Raw genomic sequence first — 19564 nt, 5'->3', positions numbered from 1 at the left:
CATAGATACAATAGCAACAAGACTAATCGTAAATTGTTAAAAGGAACATCATGTATTTTAATGAGTTAAAAAAAATTCTTTTTGAAAACATTTCATTTCCAAGTTCTTAATTAAGTAATTCGCTATTAAATGTCAATTTGATAGAAATAATTCGGTTTGAATAATACTTTTGTATTAACAGGTTTGATTTTTTTTTTTAGTATTTCCATATTATACTAAGATACAGGAATATTTTAACACACACATTTTAGTGAAATATTTTAAGTTACATCAGTAATTCTATTGAAATTGCGATTGTCATTCGCAAAAGTACTCCATTATTTACAAATAGAGCTTATAATTGACATTTGCAAATACTTTTGCAGAAATTACTACACTGTAGAAAATTCTGGATGAAATCATGGTATAAAGTACCGGCACTTTAGGTACATCATCCATAAAGCTCATTTTAACGTAAAATCTATTTTTATCGTAAAATATTATTCCGTAATTTTCACAGTAATATTTATCTAATTAAAGGGATTCTGGGATTTTATGGTAGTTATTACTGTAAAAATTATGGTATATCAAATTTTTTTATCCCGTAATATGTTATGGTAAAAAAGAATTCTGCGATAAAAAGTGTCGATACTTTTTAGTGTAATTTCGCAAAGTTTAATCGCAAAAATGTTATTAAAAAAATTTGGAATTTTAAAAAACCTCAATTTATTAGTCCACTTTTCAAACGAATTTCGCTTATTTTTTAATGTAACTGATATATTAGTCAGCATATTATTTTTATTATTATTTTAGTATTTTTCACTAAGGATAAATTATACTAAAAAGGTAGTTTTTGCTATGAATTCATGATGTCATTATATTGTATTTTCAATATGCAGTATTAAGGAATTATTACATGAGGAATTTAATATTATGTTATTTATTGTATAATTTATAAAATCAATATAAATCAATATAAATTAGTATTAATCTTTCAGTATCAAATCTAAAAATTATTCTTCCTATATATGCTTCCAAATGTTTTTTTAAAAAGACTAATATCTTACTGTTCGAAAAACAGTAAGATATTAGCCTTTAGATTATTAGGTAATAGAGTTTGAAAAACCATATCTTGAGAGTTTCAGAGTTAAAATTCTGAAATTTTACAGTTACAAAAATATTTGCAAAGTCATATAACATTTATTTTTATGTCTTGAAATCAGATTATTCAAGTAAATTATTCATCATCTTAATAACTCACATCTGCCGTCACATTTTTGGGAAACTGTTGACGTTCCTGAAAAATTGTGCGCAGTTTAACCTAGTTTATTTGCAAATGCAATCTGGAAAATATGCAGGTACGCGGAAGTTGAAATCCATGTTTTGCCTTCATATCGATACATAATATAACCTTATTACGAAAAGTAATCGTTATTAAAATGTTATACTATTTGCTTTATATAATAACTTGAAATTTAAAAAAAGTTTTCTCCAAAATTTTTTTAAAAAAATAACTGTTTTTTTTTTAAATTTATAAATTCAAAATAATTAATTTAAACTCTAATGTTCCATCACTGAATAATTATTAACATTTCAAAGATACATAAAGATGTTATTCAAATTCTTTTAGTGGTAGAATAACACAAAAATATTTAAACTTATTTTAATTAGTATTTGTAACCATTAATATATTTTGTCTCGCGACAAGCTAAGACCAGAAGAGATTAATATAGATAGATTTTATATGTACGTATTAAGTAATATTTAAAAATTTTGTACTCTCTCTAAATTTTAATCATGTTTTTTTTCTAATTCACAATGCGCTTCCGGAAAATGATCAATAAATATGATATCACATGACTGTAGTAAGCTATTAGAATATATGTACTAGGAAATCACTTTTAAGTTCAATTTTCTTCCAACTAAACATTGTAAAGGCTAATCAAAAACGGTTATGTTGCATATCATAGAAATTTAAAAACTTGAACTTTATGTAAAATTAGACTATTCAAAATGGCAAAATAATAGACTTCATATTTTTATACATGTTATTAAACAAAAAAATCTCTTTTTTTCGTTTATTCTTTCTAAACCACTTATAATAGTATATTTATTTTTAATTTGATTCAGATTTCTAAAAACCACTTACATTAGAAATTCGTTCAGATTTCCTCGTTTTAAAATGTATCTTATAATAGCATTAAAAAAGCAAGGTATTTTTTATTTATTCTAAAATTTTCTACTTAAATTGGTTATAAGTTTTGCACCAAGCATCACTTTAATAAAAAAGGCTGACGTTAGATTCTTGACTTTTGTCCTCCAAAACAAACAGTTTCCTAGAAATTATTATTTTTTAAATAATAATGATAATGATTTTTCTATAAAAAACTACAATCTTATCACTTTTTTACTAAAAATCTAAACCTTGATGTTATTGATTGTTAAGATAAAACAAAGTCCTTCACATAACTAAGTTAACTCTAAGCCTAAGTCATATCCATGCTGAGCTACGAACTAAATTTTCGACTCATTGATTGGAAATATTCTGAACAATAACTGTGAAATTAATATGTTCAGGTAAACAAAACACTTTTAACATTAAAAAAGTTTTAAAATTAGGTAACTTCACATATGGTACATCACTAATTTGCCTGTGAAAACTAAAAAAAGGCTTTATCTGTTATATGTTTTCGTAAAATGTGACAAACCCAACATTATGAACTCAACGTTTGGCAAATTTGTATATGGATGATTCTTTGGAAACGTGACAATTCGGAGAAAAAAAATTCTTCAAATTCAAAAAGTTTTCAAAATAATCTTTTTTTTTTGTATATTTATTTAGTTACATTTATTTTTACATTTAGTTACACTTACATACAGTAGTGTAGTTTATCGACATTTACTCAAGAAAAAAAAATAGAAATTCACCAAATGTTGAATGCCAGGAAAATGACATAGCTTAGAAAATAGCTTAGAAGTTAAGAAAACAGTCATTTTAAGCTAATGGTAAGTAACTCAACATAAGAAACTCAAAAAGACAAATTTGAAAAGTTAATTTTAACTTTAGGTAAATAAATTCCAAAAATAATTATTGCGAACAATTTGAACATACCGCTTCTTCTCGGCTTCTCGTTTTTTTTTTTCTTAGTTTACTTTTCCTTGAATGTTTTTAGGCCGCATGTTTTAAAATAACCCAGTAAAATTAATTTTATAATAATTTACAACGGAATTTTTTTATTATATTATTTAAATTTAAAATAATTCACATAATTTTATTTTACAAATTTATTACATTCCTTAATTTATACACTCATGTAGAGTTTAAAGACTATGAAAGAATTAGATTGTACAGTGATATTCTTATTCTTTATATTTTAACTATCTGTGTTTTGAAAAAAAATAACCTAAAGCTTTTGCATTAGATGAACCGTGAATTGTTTAAATTAATTCCTTTACTAACTGTAGAAAGAATCAAAAATGTTTTTGATGTTGATATGTACAGAATAAAATTGTGTATAATAATCAATTATTAAATAAATAAATAACTTTTATTACATACAAGCATATTGCAATCTTACATGAACTGGGTATTAGGTTGATATTTGCTTTCCCTCTTAGCATTATACTGTTTAAAAAGTTTTCTAGTAACTGGCATTCATAAGCCAAGAAAATGACAGCCAGGATAATGACAATTTGAAATTTTACAGCATTTAACTTTACTTTAATTTAACATTTTGGCCTAAGACATTTACTTTCCGCAGAAAACAACAGGATTTCTCGATATAACTCAGGTAAATCTATGTAGCTTACGTTATTGATGATTTCAAGAAGACAGGAAAATGATAACATAAAAACCTACTCACCTTGAAAAAAATTTTTTAATAGGTTTTGAACCTGAAAGTTGGTACTTTATTCATGCAATAAGAAATGTTCAGATAGAATGGTATTCTAATCAATCTATTTTGGTTATAAATTACTGAAAGAAAGTGGCCAGGAAAATGACTGATTTTCAAGTGACAAACAAATTATTGACAGAAAAAAAAATTTCAGCGAAGTTTTTGGAAGTAATACATGTATTCTGGAAATGCTTACAACAGTTGAGATAAAAAAAATAGACATTGAAAAATTTAAGGAAAGTTTTGAAGCAAGTTAATATTGGAAATATTGTTTGTGACATGGCAGGAAAATGACATGTTGAAATTAAATTAAATTTTATTAATATACAAAACAGTCAATGTTAATGCAAAGCTATTTTAAAATGCTAACAACAATGCTATTTATTAATTTTTCTTAAAAAAGTTCTTTTATTGGTATAGTATAAATCATTTAACTTTATGGAGCTGATCTTGGAGCAAAAGACTGTCAGTTGTCGTATTTCGTGAGAATCATCCATATATCTTAAGAAAAAAAATAATAAATACAATAAAGTCAAGCAGTTTTAATAATTTTTGGCAAAATAACTCTTGATGCCATTTACACTTACTGCAATTTACTAATTAAAAAATATTTTTAAGATTTCAAGTTTCTACCAGTTTAAACAACTTGTCTTTTTTAAATGAGTTATAATTAATTAATGTCAGCAAATATTACAGTCCTAATGGCTGAATTTATTAGTCGAGTAAAAATTTAACAATCATGTTATAAAGTAGCGAACATCATATAAAATAATTAAATTGCTATATTTTGGACTTGAATTGATCTATTGATAATCAATCAATCTGTGTTACTAAAAAATGAATAAGAATTGCATTATTAAACAACAACATTGACCGTCCTTTTATTTGGTATTGAGCTTTGTTTATCCGAAAACTTGTTTCCATAGAGATGAAAATATATTTTAAAACGTAACAAAAACACATTCCGATTTAAAAGTATAGATCAAGCGAATTGGGTTTCATTCAAGAAAGTGAGGCATCAATTAATTTTGCAAAAAAATTAATATGACAATTAACAAATTAGGAAAATAAAGCGACTTAAAGAATTTAAGCCGCCTTAAGTTAAGTTCTCGCTAAATCTTTGAGTTTAATGCAACTAAACATATTAAACTGCTAAGAAAAAAACAGTAACCCAGCAGAAGAATTATTTATGTCTTCAACAATAAGATGTTTTGTGGACAAATGTTCTGTGGGCATCGTAAAAAGTAAGCAAGCAGCTCCTCCTAGCTAAATTATTGCTATTATCGAAAGTTTCCTTTGCAACAGTTTTCGGAAATCCAAATATTATTTTGTTCTTAGCAGTTATTTTCAACTTGATATGTTTAATTTCATTAAACGCTGATGCAAGCGTGAGCTTTAAGCTTAATTTTTTTGAAAAAATTGTTTTATTTTCTTAAAAAAATAGCAATTATTTAATTAGTGAGAATCATTTGTTTATTTTGAATTACATTTTGCAAATTAAAAGTGCAGTAAATTAGCCTTATTAAATTAAACAGCAAATTATGTGTAAATCAGTTGGAGTAAAAATTATCAATATCATTCGAAATTTTGAATGAGAATTAATAAGTCTTAAGATTTTTAGAGAACATTAAAGTGTCTTAAATATAGTTTTCGTAAGATTGGAGCGACATAAATAGCTCTGCATCACACTGATAAAAAAGTATGTCAAAAAATACTAGAATATGGTAAAGTTAAACGTGTCTCTGGCTCTATAGATCCTATAGAGCCGGAAAGCTAGGAAATTTTTACCAATGCGCTTTGGGTAATAATTTTGATGAAATTAACAATAAAATATAAGTTTATAACATGTGATAAAATTTTGTAACCTTTTCATGATACCTTAGACTTAGACATAGAGGTTGAACAGCTCCAAAAAGCAAGACACATCGACCAGAGGTCTATTGTACCCATACCCTAAATCATGATTAGCGAAATAGCTTAGAATTAGCCAAATGAATGGTTTAGTTATCGTGCTTTTTGGTTTTACTTACCAGAATTATAATTTCTTTTTTTCACCAGAAATGTCATGGCCATACCGTACTTTACCAAGTTTTTCTTTTTCCATGCAAACATTAGTTTTTTTTTTTTTTTTTCTTCTTTTTTTTAGGCGACGTGCGTTACAGTTTCTAGTACGTTCTGTCTTAAGGAGCTACGGCTCCCAAACGTATCAATTCGAAAAAGCACTTAATGAGCACTTAATTTTCCCATGACTCCAATTTTTCCTCACAGTTTTAATTACTTTGACAACACGACTGAAATGCCTGGTGCTAGGACCATGCTAACTCGAATTTATTTTCTGAAAATAATTTAATGTATTTTTTACTGCAGTCAATATAGCTGTTTCTTCAAAAACCTGACCCAAAGGTAACATCAGTTCTCTGGTAAATAGTTTAAAAAGAACTAATCAAACCATTGGACTGTTTTTTTTCTTTTAAAATTCATTTGGCCCACCATCAATTTATGAATCTTGACAAAAAGGCTATTCTCACTGAATGTGAAAAATTCGCCTACTAATTAGAACCTAATTGGTAAATTGTGCATATTCTCCTGTAAATAATTAGCTAATCAGATTTTCATTGGTATGCAATTTTCTTGTATTAAGTGAAAATATCTCCTTAGATTGTTATTTACTTGATTAAATTTATAGTTGCCTCATTTTAGAGCTTCAAAAGAGTGTCACTAGGCCTACCACAAGTCAGTATATTTTTTTCATAGTTTTTATTTCAAAAGTAAGAGCATCAACATTTTATTATTGTTGTCGTTGGCCATTAAGGCATGGGGTGCGATTGTTCTTGTTTTCTAGCGGCACCATCTATGGCCAAGAATTCAACTTCAGCCACTCCCGTTTATAGGGCGTACCCATTTATATATCCATTCATTCATCCACAGATCATAACTTTGATCTGAACCAGAGTACGATCAATTCCAATTCAGTACTGCCAGAGGAATATTTTGATAAGGGAACATGTAACCTGGCAGATTTAACGGGCACCAGTCACCATTTACTACACATGGAGTCTTCTGCCGGCTGGATACGCGAACGTGAGTCCAGCGCCCTTCCTACCAGGTTATCCCGGCCCGGTCAATATATTAGCATATGTTTATCAAAAAATAATTTCAATAAAATTATAAGCCCTAAAAGTATTAAGAATAGTATTTTTTTTTTTCAACAATACCACAAAAGATATTCTAAAACTAATTTATTAACAAGTTAACAAAGATTTTTTTTTTACAATTTAACATGTGCGCATTGTTACTGCCCTATAGAACTAATCGCTCTACCCAGAATCTCCAACATCATTTTCAAGGAAACTCATACAGAAGAAAAAAATACTTACGTTATTTTTAATCGATCCCTTAGCTGCACAAATTGATTACTTCCTATTTCTTATAAATCCAAAATTTAAACGTTAAAGCACTCGGGTTAGTTTTAGTTTTTTACATTTATAAAAAATTTACGAAAATATATGGTGTTAATGACAAAATGTAGTGAATGTAATAAGAGTAACAAAAAAAAAAAACTTCAACATGCGAACGTTTATAAAATTAAGGTAATAAATTGCTAATATATCTGTCAAAAATATATAACAATTGCATTATAACGTCTTGGAATACTGTTATTTAAAACACGATGCTGACAATTATACGAATGCTGTAATAAATTTGTAATATATATTATATTATATTATAGGAATAAGAATATTATATTATATTATATTATATTATATTATAGGAATAAGAATATTATATTATATTATATTATATTATATTATATTATATTATATTACAGGAACATTATATTATTTATATTATAGGAATAAGATAAATTAGATAATAAGAGACGAAATAAAATAATTTTTGCATTTTCTTTACAGATATTATTAACATTTTTTAAAACTTAGATTTTGATCTAGAGACACAGGAAACAATTTTATTGTTTCTCGATGTGAGCTGGTAGAATAAATTTCCTGTGTTTCATTCATAGTTACTTAAAATATAACTTCAAAGCTCTCTTCCTGTACAATCCCCATCTCCCTCCAGAGGCAAATATTAATAACCATTAGCGCTTACATGCAACGAAACTTGAATTTCCGCTGACAGTATATGAAAAAAGATTATATTATCTTGAAATTTAAGAGATTAGATATCCTTAATAAAAGATTAGATTATCTTGAAATTTAAGAGATTAGATATCCTTAATAAAATAAAAATGAATGACGGAAGATAAAATTTTGAATACAAAATATGAGACACACTAATAATTTTTTTAAGAAAAAAAAATGGTTAAAAATTTGAGGTATTATAATAATGGATTTACAAATCTAAAACTCCTACTTAGTTGTATCAGTTTTTATCATATGTTGCAATGTATAAATGAAGTAACTAAAACTGAAGCAAATCTAAAACTCCTACTTAGTTGTATCAGTTTTTATCATATGTTGCATTGTAAAAATGAAGTAACTAAAACTGAAGCAAATCTAAAACTCCTACTTAGTTGTATCAGTTTTTATCAAATGTTGCAATGTATAAATGAAGTAACTAAAACTGAAGCAAATCTAAAACTCCTACTTAGTAGTATCAGTTTTTATCATATGTTGCATTGTATAAATGAAGTAACTAAAACTGAAGCAAATCTAAAACTCCTACTTAGTTGTATCAGTTTTTATCATATGTTGCATTGTAAAAATGAAGCAACTAAAATAACTGCATTTAAATCTTTTTTTCTGCATGTCCACATGCAGAAAAATACTTCTATTTGCTGTTCCTTCAATTTAAAAAAGTTAATCTTCCCGGAGGTTTTTAATTAAAACCAATTTACATATTGAGATAAAAAGCGAAAACTAATCTCTAAAAGTACTCCTCAATATTTCTGACAAACAGAGAACATTTTCATACAACATTTTTCATTTAAATTCATTAAAAGTGAAACAAGAAAGAGATTAATTATTTGTCAGATTTTTATTTGATTTAAGAAATTTAATTTATTATGAGTGAAATTTAGAGAAGTAGTTTGACTGTATATTTTAATTTTGCCCCTTGTTAAAAATTGGACACCTGTGACTAAGCGTCACAGGTGTCCAATTTTTAACAAGGGGCAAAATGTATAGTAAACTGTTATGTATAGTAAACTCATTACAAAAAAGGGTTACTCAAAATTGAAAAAAAGGTGTCAGAAAAGATCAGAAACAAATGTAGTTGAATTTGAAAACTCCAAGTACTTATCATTTAGTTTGGTAATTTGTTTTTTGATGAAAATTTTGTCAAATTGTTATGAAATTGAAGAAGCTAGTGATGGTCTCTTTAAGTTTGAAAAACGATTGCAAACATGCCATTTAAAATTATTACACTCATACGCTGGCTAAAGTGAAAATGTGTCTTCCTTTATAATAATTTTATTTATTTTTTCAAAAAAAGAAATACCCTTATAGTGGCATTTAAAAAATTTAAATTAAAAGTTTAAAATTTTTTATTTTGCTATGTTTAATTACTTAACACTTCTGTCCTCCTCTATAGCTGTTCTTAAGTTTGTGCAAAACTCTTTGCAAAAAATTTCCAAAATATCCTTAACTCCTTATTATAAAAGAATATATTTCGAATTTAAATTAAAACTTATTTATATCAAAATAAGTACATTTTATATTTTTTTAACCATCCACTTCTAAACTTTAAAGCAAAAAATTTCAAGTGGATATTGTATTTTTTTTCATAGCGTTTTCGTTGAGCTGTGAAAACTTTCATAAGAGAGCAAGAAATTCAAACGTCTGTTAAACGTTTTCAATAACTCATTTGTCCTTGACGAAAGCATGTTCGCAGGTGGCTCAAAAAATGATTAAAAAATTAAGCCATTGAATCAACTTTGTTCTGGCGGCTTCAAGGACAAGAAATATAAAAACTAGAAAAGGAAGCTGATACTATGAGAAAAGCAAATTAATAGGTGAAAGCTTTAATTAATAGCTTTAGAAAATTAATCTAAGGACTTCTCGTTGTCTGGATTCATTACATTCTTCGAATTTAGAAAACGATGAGTTTGTTTAGAAGAAAAAAATAATCCTCAATAGAAACATGATGAAATATTTGTATTTATTTTATAGAATGGATATTGAAAGATGCTTTCCAACCGTATCCATGGCCATTACCATTGACAAAAATTTAATAGTTCTTGAATTGTGGTCAATTCATAATGTGAAAAGAATAGCGTAAAAATATTTATTTTGAGAAAAAAATTATTCGAATACGGACTGCTATTATTAAATAATTATAAGTACATAGAATTTTTCAAAAATGCAGCATTTTAAACAATAAAAATTACTGCTTCCGTCTATTTCAAATTGAAATCACCGAGTATACAGGTTTAACATAAATGAAAACCGGATTTTAACTATTTGTATTTTCAAAACTATTTCACCTTGAAAGAAATTTAAAAATGAAATTATTTATGTTTGTTTTTTAAATACTATAAGACCGTATTACTACACGTAATCAAATTCGTTACACACAATTTGTATTTCCACAATATCTGTGTTTCTAAACAAACACACCGATTAAAAAATTTGTAATATTTCCAATATCAATTACTCTGAAAAAGTGTCTGGGACGTACAGGTAGAAAATGATTTTTTCTTTATCAAATGGCCACCAAGATCCCAGACCTTACGCCATTTTCTTTAACATAGACTGTTAACGAACACTATAAAAACTTAAGGAATGCATTTGTTTAGCAATTAGGTACTCTAGACAATGTTTTTTTTTTATCTATTTAACTCAAATGCAAATTAATTTACCTCAAAAAAGTCTTCCGTAAATGAAAGATTTTCCTCATTGTTTGATCTTTTCGAGTTAAGGTTCGAAATTACAGTACTGCGAATTACAGTGGTGCTGCTAATCCAATTTTAATATGCTGCTATTCTCCCACATTTCCGAAAAATAAATAAATAAAAAACTCTAGAGAGTTACGCTAGGAAAGATGTATATAACTTCAAGCGGGCTTTAAGAACCTGCGGTTTAATTAATACGGGTGCATAGTTCTAAATAAAATAATTGATATATGTGTATAGTTTAGAATGAAGGTTAATATTTTCAATTTTGCTTTACTTAACTAACATTTATGTGAATTGTTTTTCATGTAATTTACTATATTATTAAAAAACCTTGAATGTTTTGTTTCGAAATTATTTTTAATTACTAAGCCGAGGAAGCCAGAGCAAAAAGAAAGTAGTTTCGATTTTCAAAATAACTTGTGATAGTGAGCTAATCGATGTTTTATTCATTCATTCATTTAATTAAAAAGAAAAAAGTCTGAGCGAGAGAACGCATTGTCTCCATAAGTGAAACTAAGTTCAAACTTTTTTTGAAACTGAATTGGTAGTCGAATTAGAACGCGAATAATACATAACTATTATTTTTTTTCTAAAATTTCCGTACGTTTTTTTAATTATTTATTTATTTATTTTTTCATCAAATTTGGTATAAATTTTTAATGAAAATATTTCAGCCAACAAAATTAATTTTTATAGTGCTGCCATCTACATACTTCAGATATAAATTTAAACTCCACTCAATAACTATTCATTATAATTAACTGAAAAGATTATGATAAAACAATAAAATGCTAACCATAGATGTTTTTGTTCTAGTTAAAAATGTATTTCAATAGCAATAAGGTTATATGATATGCTGTTTTAAAAAGAGCTAAAAAGTGTTTATTTTTGCTTACACGTTAAATAATCTTACATAATTTTGTTAAACATTAACGAAAATACTTACACAAAGCGTATTCATTGCATAAAACCAGTATTTTTCTGTCTTTAAAAATAATTTTTGATACTAAATTCTTGGGACTGTGATTTCTCAAGAAATAAATATGTTTTAAGCTTAAATGTAAAAAAAATAATCAGTATAAATCAGTCAACTTAAAGCATGTTTCATTTGTGTATGCTAGTAATTTTTGTAACATTATTTTGCAAGCTAATAAAATTTTCCGAAATTATTCGTTCCATAATATATATCCCTACTCAATGTATAGAGACACACGGAATCATTTAATAATCCAGATAATTTTAAATAGCATGCGGTTTATATTAAAATGAAATGCCTGAAAGATTTTTATGCAATTTTTTAAATTTAATTTTTGCTGTGTTTTTGCCATTCTAACAATATATTTCACTCGTGGTTTAATTTTTTGTGGAACTTATACTATTCTAATGAAATATCTCATATATCTTTGTGTAATTCTTTTTTTCTGTAACTCTTAAATAAAGAGAGAGAGAGAAACTATCAAGCACTAAATTAAATATTTTTATAACAAATTACTGAAAATTTTTACTGATTGAAATTATAATAATAAACTTTCTTTTTTTCAATAATCTAGACTAAGCTGATCACTAACAAGGATTCGTTTTTCAATTGGATTTTCGATCAGCATAATTAAGAATGTCTCTATTAATATTGATAAAAAAATCCATCATTAATCCATCATAAATCCATCACAATCTTTATTGTTGTTCGACTTAACTATTTCGACTAAAATCAATATTTTATTTGAAAGCAACATTGACCTATTAACAGAAATAAATAATCGATCCACGATATTTTTTGTCCAATATTAATTTATCAGATGGAGCAAAGAAAGAGAACAGGAAAAAGCGCATGTGATTGGTTAAGTTAGTGGCCAATCAATACGTTATTGTGTATTCTGTCACCTTCAGTATCATTTAACTGTTTATCAAGAAACGAATCACTTGTTGGATTGCAAGGAATTTTTATGTTAACCATTCAATCCATATTCCTTTTTACCCTGGTTGTTAAACTGATCTTACCAAGTGAAATTTACCAAAATATTATTCCTTGAAAAGTTGTTTAAGATTATGTATTAACTTACTAAACAACTTAATTAGTATTATTACATATTATTTTTATTATTGACTTATAATTATTACTATTAACTTATAATTATTTTTATTATTAACTTACAAGTTAATAATTATTATTATTAACTTATAATTATTATTGCGTATTTTTACGTTATTGTGTATTCTGTCACCTTCAGTATCACTTAACTGCTCATCAAGAAGCGAATCACTTGTTGGATGAATTGCAAAGAATTTTTATGTTAACCATTCAATCCATATTCCTTTTTACTCTGGTTGTTAAGCTGATCTTACCTAGTGAAATTTACGAAAATATTATTCCTTGAAAAGTTGTTTAAGATTATGTATTAACTTACCAAAACAACTTAATTAGTATTATTACATATTATTATTTTTATTATTAACTTATAATTATTAATCTTGAAAATTTATTGAAAAAATACTGTATGAGCTATAAACCTGCATAAAACCTGTACCTATGCCTTAAAGAAAAGAAAATTAATACATAAGGAATGTTCATGTCATATGTGAATTAAAATATAAATCTACAATATAAAATTACAATATAACTACACAGTTAAAAGTCCCGGATCAAATTACTGTAAAATATACTGGTACTCAGAGTGACTTTTTTTTTTTACGGTAGCAACGGTACTTTTTTCAGCTAAGTACGTAACGAACAAAGCAACGGTGCTTTTTTTAATATCGGTCGGTTTCGATTCTTTCATTCTATAATAATTGCAGCTCTGTAAAATTTTCGGAATCAAATTACGGTAAAAAGTAACGGCTTTCAGGATGCCGGTACTTTTTACAGTTACATCCATTCTTATCAAAACATGAACAAAGATCTGATATAGTGCAATTTTTACAGTAACAACTACCGCAAAGTTGCTGAATTACTCTAATTATATAGATATTACTGTAAAAATTATGGTACAATATTTTATGGTAAAATGGAATTTAAGGACCCTAAGTACTGGTACCATATACTATGAAAATTACGGTATAATATTTTATGGTAAAAATGGATTTTATGTTAGAATGGAATTTAATTCAGAATCTTTTACAGTGTATTTTCCAACAAGAATCCGTTTTCCATCAGATTCTTCTAATTTCGAATTGATTATCATAATTAAAAAGATTTGCTTTATCGATATTTTTAATTTTTATTTATAAATTATTATATTAATTTATAAATCAAAACATTATTTAATTTGAGTTAAAAGTAATATTTAATTAAAACAAGTACATTCAGTTTCAGGCTAATGAAAAAACAGCATTGACCTATTTACGAAAATAAACAATCGACCCACCACATTTTATGCCAATGTTAATTTACTAGATGGATCGAACAAAGCAAAAATGAAATAACACATGCAATTGGTTAGGTTAGTGGCCAATCAATACTACATGTAATTGCGTGTTCTGTCGCCTTTACAATCACTTAGATAATTGCTTAGTAGAAAACGAATCACTTGTTGCAAATATATGCATCCCTAGGGATTTTCAACAAATCATTAAATCTATTCTGATGTTCCTTTTTCCCAGGTGATTAAACTGAACTAACCTTGGTGAACTTCATGAAACGTTCTATTAAGATTATCGATTGGAAATTATTTAAGATTATCGATTGGAACTTTCTTAGAAAGCTTCTCACGCAGTATTATTCGATATGAAAAAGGCGTATTAACAACGAAATTATATTTAACTTTGAAAAAATAATTAAAATTTTATGTGTGCATTTTTTAGTTTTCTTACAAATTGCTGACAAATTGTTCAGTTTTAATATAGTTTAGTCAAATAACTCATTTTTTTTAATTCAAAATAAATGTAATTTTTTGTAACACAAATTAATCACTTAAATAATTGTGGAAATATATTTTTCCACTGCACTGGCTGCAGTGTTATTTTTTTAAGTTTTAATTTTTCTTTAAATTTTATATTCATTTTAAGTTTATCCAAGTAACAGTTATGTTACAGTAATATTTACTTGATGCAGTAGTAAAACAAGTGTGATGCTCGTAGTAACAAAGATAATGCTGTAACATGCTTAAGAGAAAGCATTAAAAGCAAGTTCTTTAAACTTTTTACCAATTCCGGCTCATTTGAAAATATTTTCATGGACACTGATCTTTGATTTGATCCTAAATAGTTAAAAGTTTGAAAGTTGCACCCCAAACACCGTTCTTTATGATAAATTAAATAAATTTAATTTGCATAAAAAAAAAACGAAGCATATAATTGAAAATTAAAAAAAAAATAGATCACTCTTTTTGCTTTACAGTTGAAATGGAAGAAAAGTCGATCGTTAAAAACACGATGTCCTAAAATTCTAGGAAATTTTCAACCTACATTTTTTTCAAACAAAACAAAAAATTTTCCATCAGTATATTTTTAAGTTTATTAAGTTGCTTCATAGCATTTAGTATCAATATATAAAATGTATATGAATGTATTTACATTCATACATTGAGAAAAAAAAATGTCATCAAAATTATCAGAATATGATAAAAATTACCGTGTTTCTGGATCTATGGAAACACTAAAAAGCTTGGTAATTTTTATGCAAGAGCTTTGATAATGATTTTGATGGAATTATTAATAAAGTATGGTTTTATATGTGATAAAATTTAGACTAAATTTTGCTAAACTTAGACATACTAAATTTTTAATATGTGATAAAATTTAGTAAGTATGGTTATATTTGATAATTTCTTCATGATATTTTTGAGGAACATGGTATAAAAATCAATTTACTCGGTTAAATTTACTTTTGAATTTTGTATATTTTACTAAATGTTTGGTAATAAGAACTACAATTTGTAAAACCAGACTTTCCGTTAAACCGTTACTATAAGAACGAAAAAGTTACTAAATGAAGGGTGTAAAATACCGTATATTTTGGCTTTATTAACCATAATTGTGATTTTTTACAGTACGATAATCTTAATAGAATTTTTTTCTCCTAGCGTAGACCAATCGTATTTACATTCTCCTTAGATATTTCTTAGTATCTAACTAATGTATCTAACTTTTCTAGTAATCACTTTAACTTTCGCCATTTTAGTGGCACTACACAAGGACAGATAGAACAGAGATATAAATTACACCCCTGCCCGATGTGGAATTTTAACCTCGGATCTTTCTGGTATGTGGCCTACTCCTTAACCACCATACAGCGTTCGGCTCAATTCGTCACTTAATTTTAGAGTATCTAATCTTTATTTTAGTTTCGTCACTCTAGTTAACTATCTCTCACAATGCACAACGATTAGATTTCGAGTCGAGGAAACTTTTTCGTCATATTGTGAGTTCATGTTTCATCACAAATCACGTGATTTCATGACGAAATGATTCTCAAAATTAACGAAACATTGTTTGTGATTGTCGAACCGTTAAAAGTGAGAGTTTTATTTCTTAGAGTAAAGTTATTATTTTTCATACTATACACAATTAGAGATAAACATAACAAAAAATCACCTAATACAAGTACGTAAAACACTTAAGAGTACCAAAACATGCAGATTACTATACAACACACGCCATTTGATTTTACATTTTGAAAAAATTTCAAAATATTAGCTATGATTTCATTATTTTGATTGGGCCACTAGCTCAATTATAACAACTCAGTCTGACTAAGCAATCAGTTATATAATATGTCCATGAATTAAAAATTCCCAATTAAAAATCCAAATACACCAGCATTGTTAATGTGGTTAAATACCACCGATTTAGCACAGTTTTAAATATTATTAGCAATAACTAAAACACTAATAACCTTCGCATGATATCCATTAATTCTTTACCTTTAAAAATTGGAAGAAAAGTTCAAAATTTGTGTGTACATGAATTTTGTTTAAACGTGAATCAAAACAGTGACATTTAAACTTCATAAAGTACACTAAAAAGTCATTAGATAACAATATTAGCATGATTTAAATCATTTGATTTTCTGATTTTCATAGATTTAAAACACCTGATTTTTTTAAACCATTGATTTGAATTAGAAATAATTTTTATCCAGATTGATTTATAAAATTTTCCTCTTTAACCATAAGTTTGTGTTATTTTTTAATTACTGATTTACTGATATTGAAGGAATATCCAGAAAGAAAGGAGAGGAGAATGTGTATAAATTATTATTTGATGTCCGAAATGGTCTGATAAATAAAAACAAAAGGATAATAATTTGTGAATTTGAGCTATTTTCTACTAGATGCATCAAATTAATTCGATGTTTTTTATTAAACATATTTTAGTTATGCATATAAAGTTTTATGTTTATTTAAATTCAATACCCTTAAAACTTATTATATATGCAGTTTGTGTACATAAATAATGAAGGAAGACTTGATTTTTCATAATTTTTTTTTCAAGATTAATTTAGAATAATTGTTTGTTCTTTCGATCCTTGATCTAAATTTTAATTCCATTTGATATTTAACTGAGAAATTGGATTTCCTATTTACAAATTTATGGGGATTTTCATCTTGAATAAGCAGATCTGTGATTTAATTTATTCACTGATTGGTACGGTTTCAGTGATTCAGTACCGGAATTTAATTAGTGAGTGAGTTTAACCATTTTTGTTAGAAATATAAAAAGGTGTAGTTAAAATATTGTTGTTACATGATATTTAGCACTTTTAATACATTTTTCAGAGCTTTAATAAGTAAATGAGAAAAAAATTGGATTTAAATATAAAAAAATCCAATAAGAATTAAAAAAAACTTTTTTTTTAATTGTTTATTTTATTATTTATTTATTTTTTGTCAGTTTAACGAAAGTTTAAAATTCAGATTTTGAGCAATTTACTTTATGTCCCAGACTTCTACAGGTCAGTTTCATAATTTTCAAATGAAACATCAACTTTTCTAAAAGTAATATTCTTGTTAATTCTATAGCATTTAATATTGAATAAAAAATATTATTTATAGAATATGTCATTTAGGTATAGATAAATGAATATGATTATTTTTTATTTATACACGAGGCAAGAACTCCTGGCAAAACTACCGTACTATTTGGTAATGATGTTTCAATCAAAAAATAAACATAATTCTAGTTAAAAAAAAACTATATTTGGTATTTAAACTATTTATTTGATATTTTTTTCATTCATACGGTAACAGTTTACCGGAAATTCTGCTTTTGAAAACTAGTTCTTATTGCCCACATATTGTAAAGTAAACACGAATACATATAAATACATGCAAATATAATACAATTTTAAAAAGTAAATTTATCCGAATATATGCCCTGCTCTCAGGTATCATGATAAAAGTATCAAATTTTACCTCATTTACTAAATTTTACCACAGATTATAAAACTAAATTTTGTTGTTAATTTTACCAAAATCATTACCAAAGAGCTTTGATAAAAATTATCGAGCTTTTTATGTTCCTACAGAGTCGGAAACACTCTAAATTTTACCATATTCTGGTAGTTTTAACCATATATTTTTTTTTCTCAGTGTATAAAACATTTTACTTTTGCATTATTTTTTATATGAAATTCTAAATCAGGCAATAGATAAAGTCCACTACGTACCTTGGTAAATGAAACTTACCCTTCGAAAATATTTTTTAAAATAATCGGGATCCTCGTCTTCTGGTATCCAAGGTATGGTTCTATCTCCTCTTAACTCAGCCAAGCGTTTTCTTCTCCGAGTCTCAAAGGCTTCTAAATCTGAAATATCATTAACTGCTATGACATCCTGAAACGGACGCTTGCTAACCACAGTGTCCATTAATATTGCATTCATTTTAGGCATTTTGAACCGAATAAAATAAAACTAAAATAACCTGAACAGTTTAAATTAAAAATAAATTAAAATAAATTTTTTGTCTGTTTTAAAAGTTTAAAACATTAGAAAAATAAAACATTACATTACGAACAATTAAATCTGAATATTTTTCAATGGCTTTAACGATCGTAACTTATACTTAATTCCTTGTTCTTATAAACTAAGATATTAATTTTGCTGAAAAAGAATATTCAAATACTTTTGCATCTAATTTAATTTAGCATAATGGGAATAATAAATACTGGTAATAATATTTTAAGCATTATGATTAAAACAGCTTATAAGCTGTTGATTTTAAGCCATAAATTCAACAAATTTGCTTTTAAAAAGATTGTATGCGAACAAATTTCAATGTTTGATCGTCTGAATGCTTAAATTTAACATAATTATAAATAAACAATCACACAAATAAATGCAATACCTTTATACAGGTACAGTTGCTTCATGATTCTATTAATTAATTTGATTTCAGAAAATATAAACTATAAGAAAAAAAACTTTATCTAATTGATTTAAATTTTTAAATGCAAACATTATTATACTTCAAAAGCATTTTTTTTAAATATGAGAAATTATTTTTAAAATCATTAAACTATTTCAAATATTATCTTTAGCTAGATCAAATATTGAATAAAAAGGCTGCAGCTTCGACCCGTACTCGTAGAACAGTAATTTCGAATACATTTTAGAAGTCTGATTTTTTGCTACCAAATCAGATATCTGATTAACTGTGGTTAGGACCGTTCCTAATGCAATCGTAGTTATTAATGGAAAGAATTGAGTTCCGTGAGTATCTAAATTCGCTGAAAGAGAGGGTGGACAGTTGAAGAGGGGGGAGGAGTGTTGCCACCTGTCGATAGCACTGACGCTCCTGAACGAATATCTCCGGTATTGATTGGTCTATTCTCGTTTTTCTGGTGTTGCCAATAATTGATATAAGCTTCTCTGATTTGTTTCCAGTACAGAATTTTCTT

The 19564-nt window shown here is 26.4% G+C and overlaps 1 protein-coding gene across 3 annotated transcripts in view; it reads right to left on the bottom strand.

Annotated features, from left to right (window-relative positions):
* The window catches only part of LOC107448158 (ninjurin-2), a 42308-nt gene extending 22950 nt beyond the window's left edge, over positions 1-19358 (bottom strand). Inside the window, exons 1-2 of one of the 3 annotated variants that reach the window (XM_071183857.1) lie at positions 19012-19358; positions 18354-18472 (exon numbers count right to left, since the gene is read on the bottom strand). In XM_071183857.1, coding sequence (XP_071039958.1) covers positions 18354-18472; positions 19012-19036 — 144 coding nt within the window. In that variant the 5' untranslated portion in view covers positions 19037-19358. Of the gene's footprint in view, positions 1-18353; positions 18595-19011 lie in introns of those variants that run through there. The other 2 variants (XM_071183855.1, XM_071183856.1) reach the window with 2 other exon arrangements.
* Positions 19359-19564: the final 206 nt, after the last annotated feature.

This window comes from Parasteatoda tepidariorum, chromosome 8, assembly GCF_043381705.1.
Source record: "Parasteatoda tepidariorum isolate YZ-2023 chromosome 8, CAS_Ptep_4.0, whole genome shotgun sequence".
Classification (NCBI taxonomy): Eukaryota; Metazoa; Arthropoda; class Arachnida; order Araneae; family Theridiidae; genus Parasteatoda; species Parasteatoda tepidariorum.
Note: the sequence above shows the minus strand (reverse complement) of the source record. Positions and strands in the feature narration are given on the sequence as shown.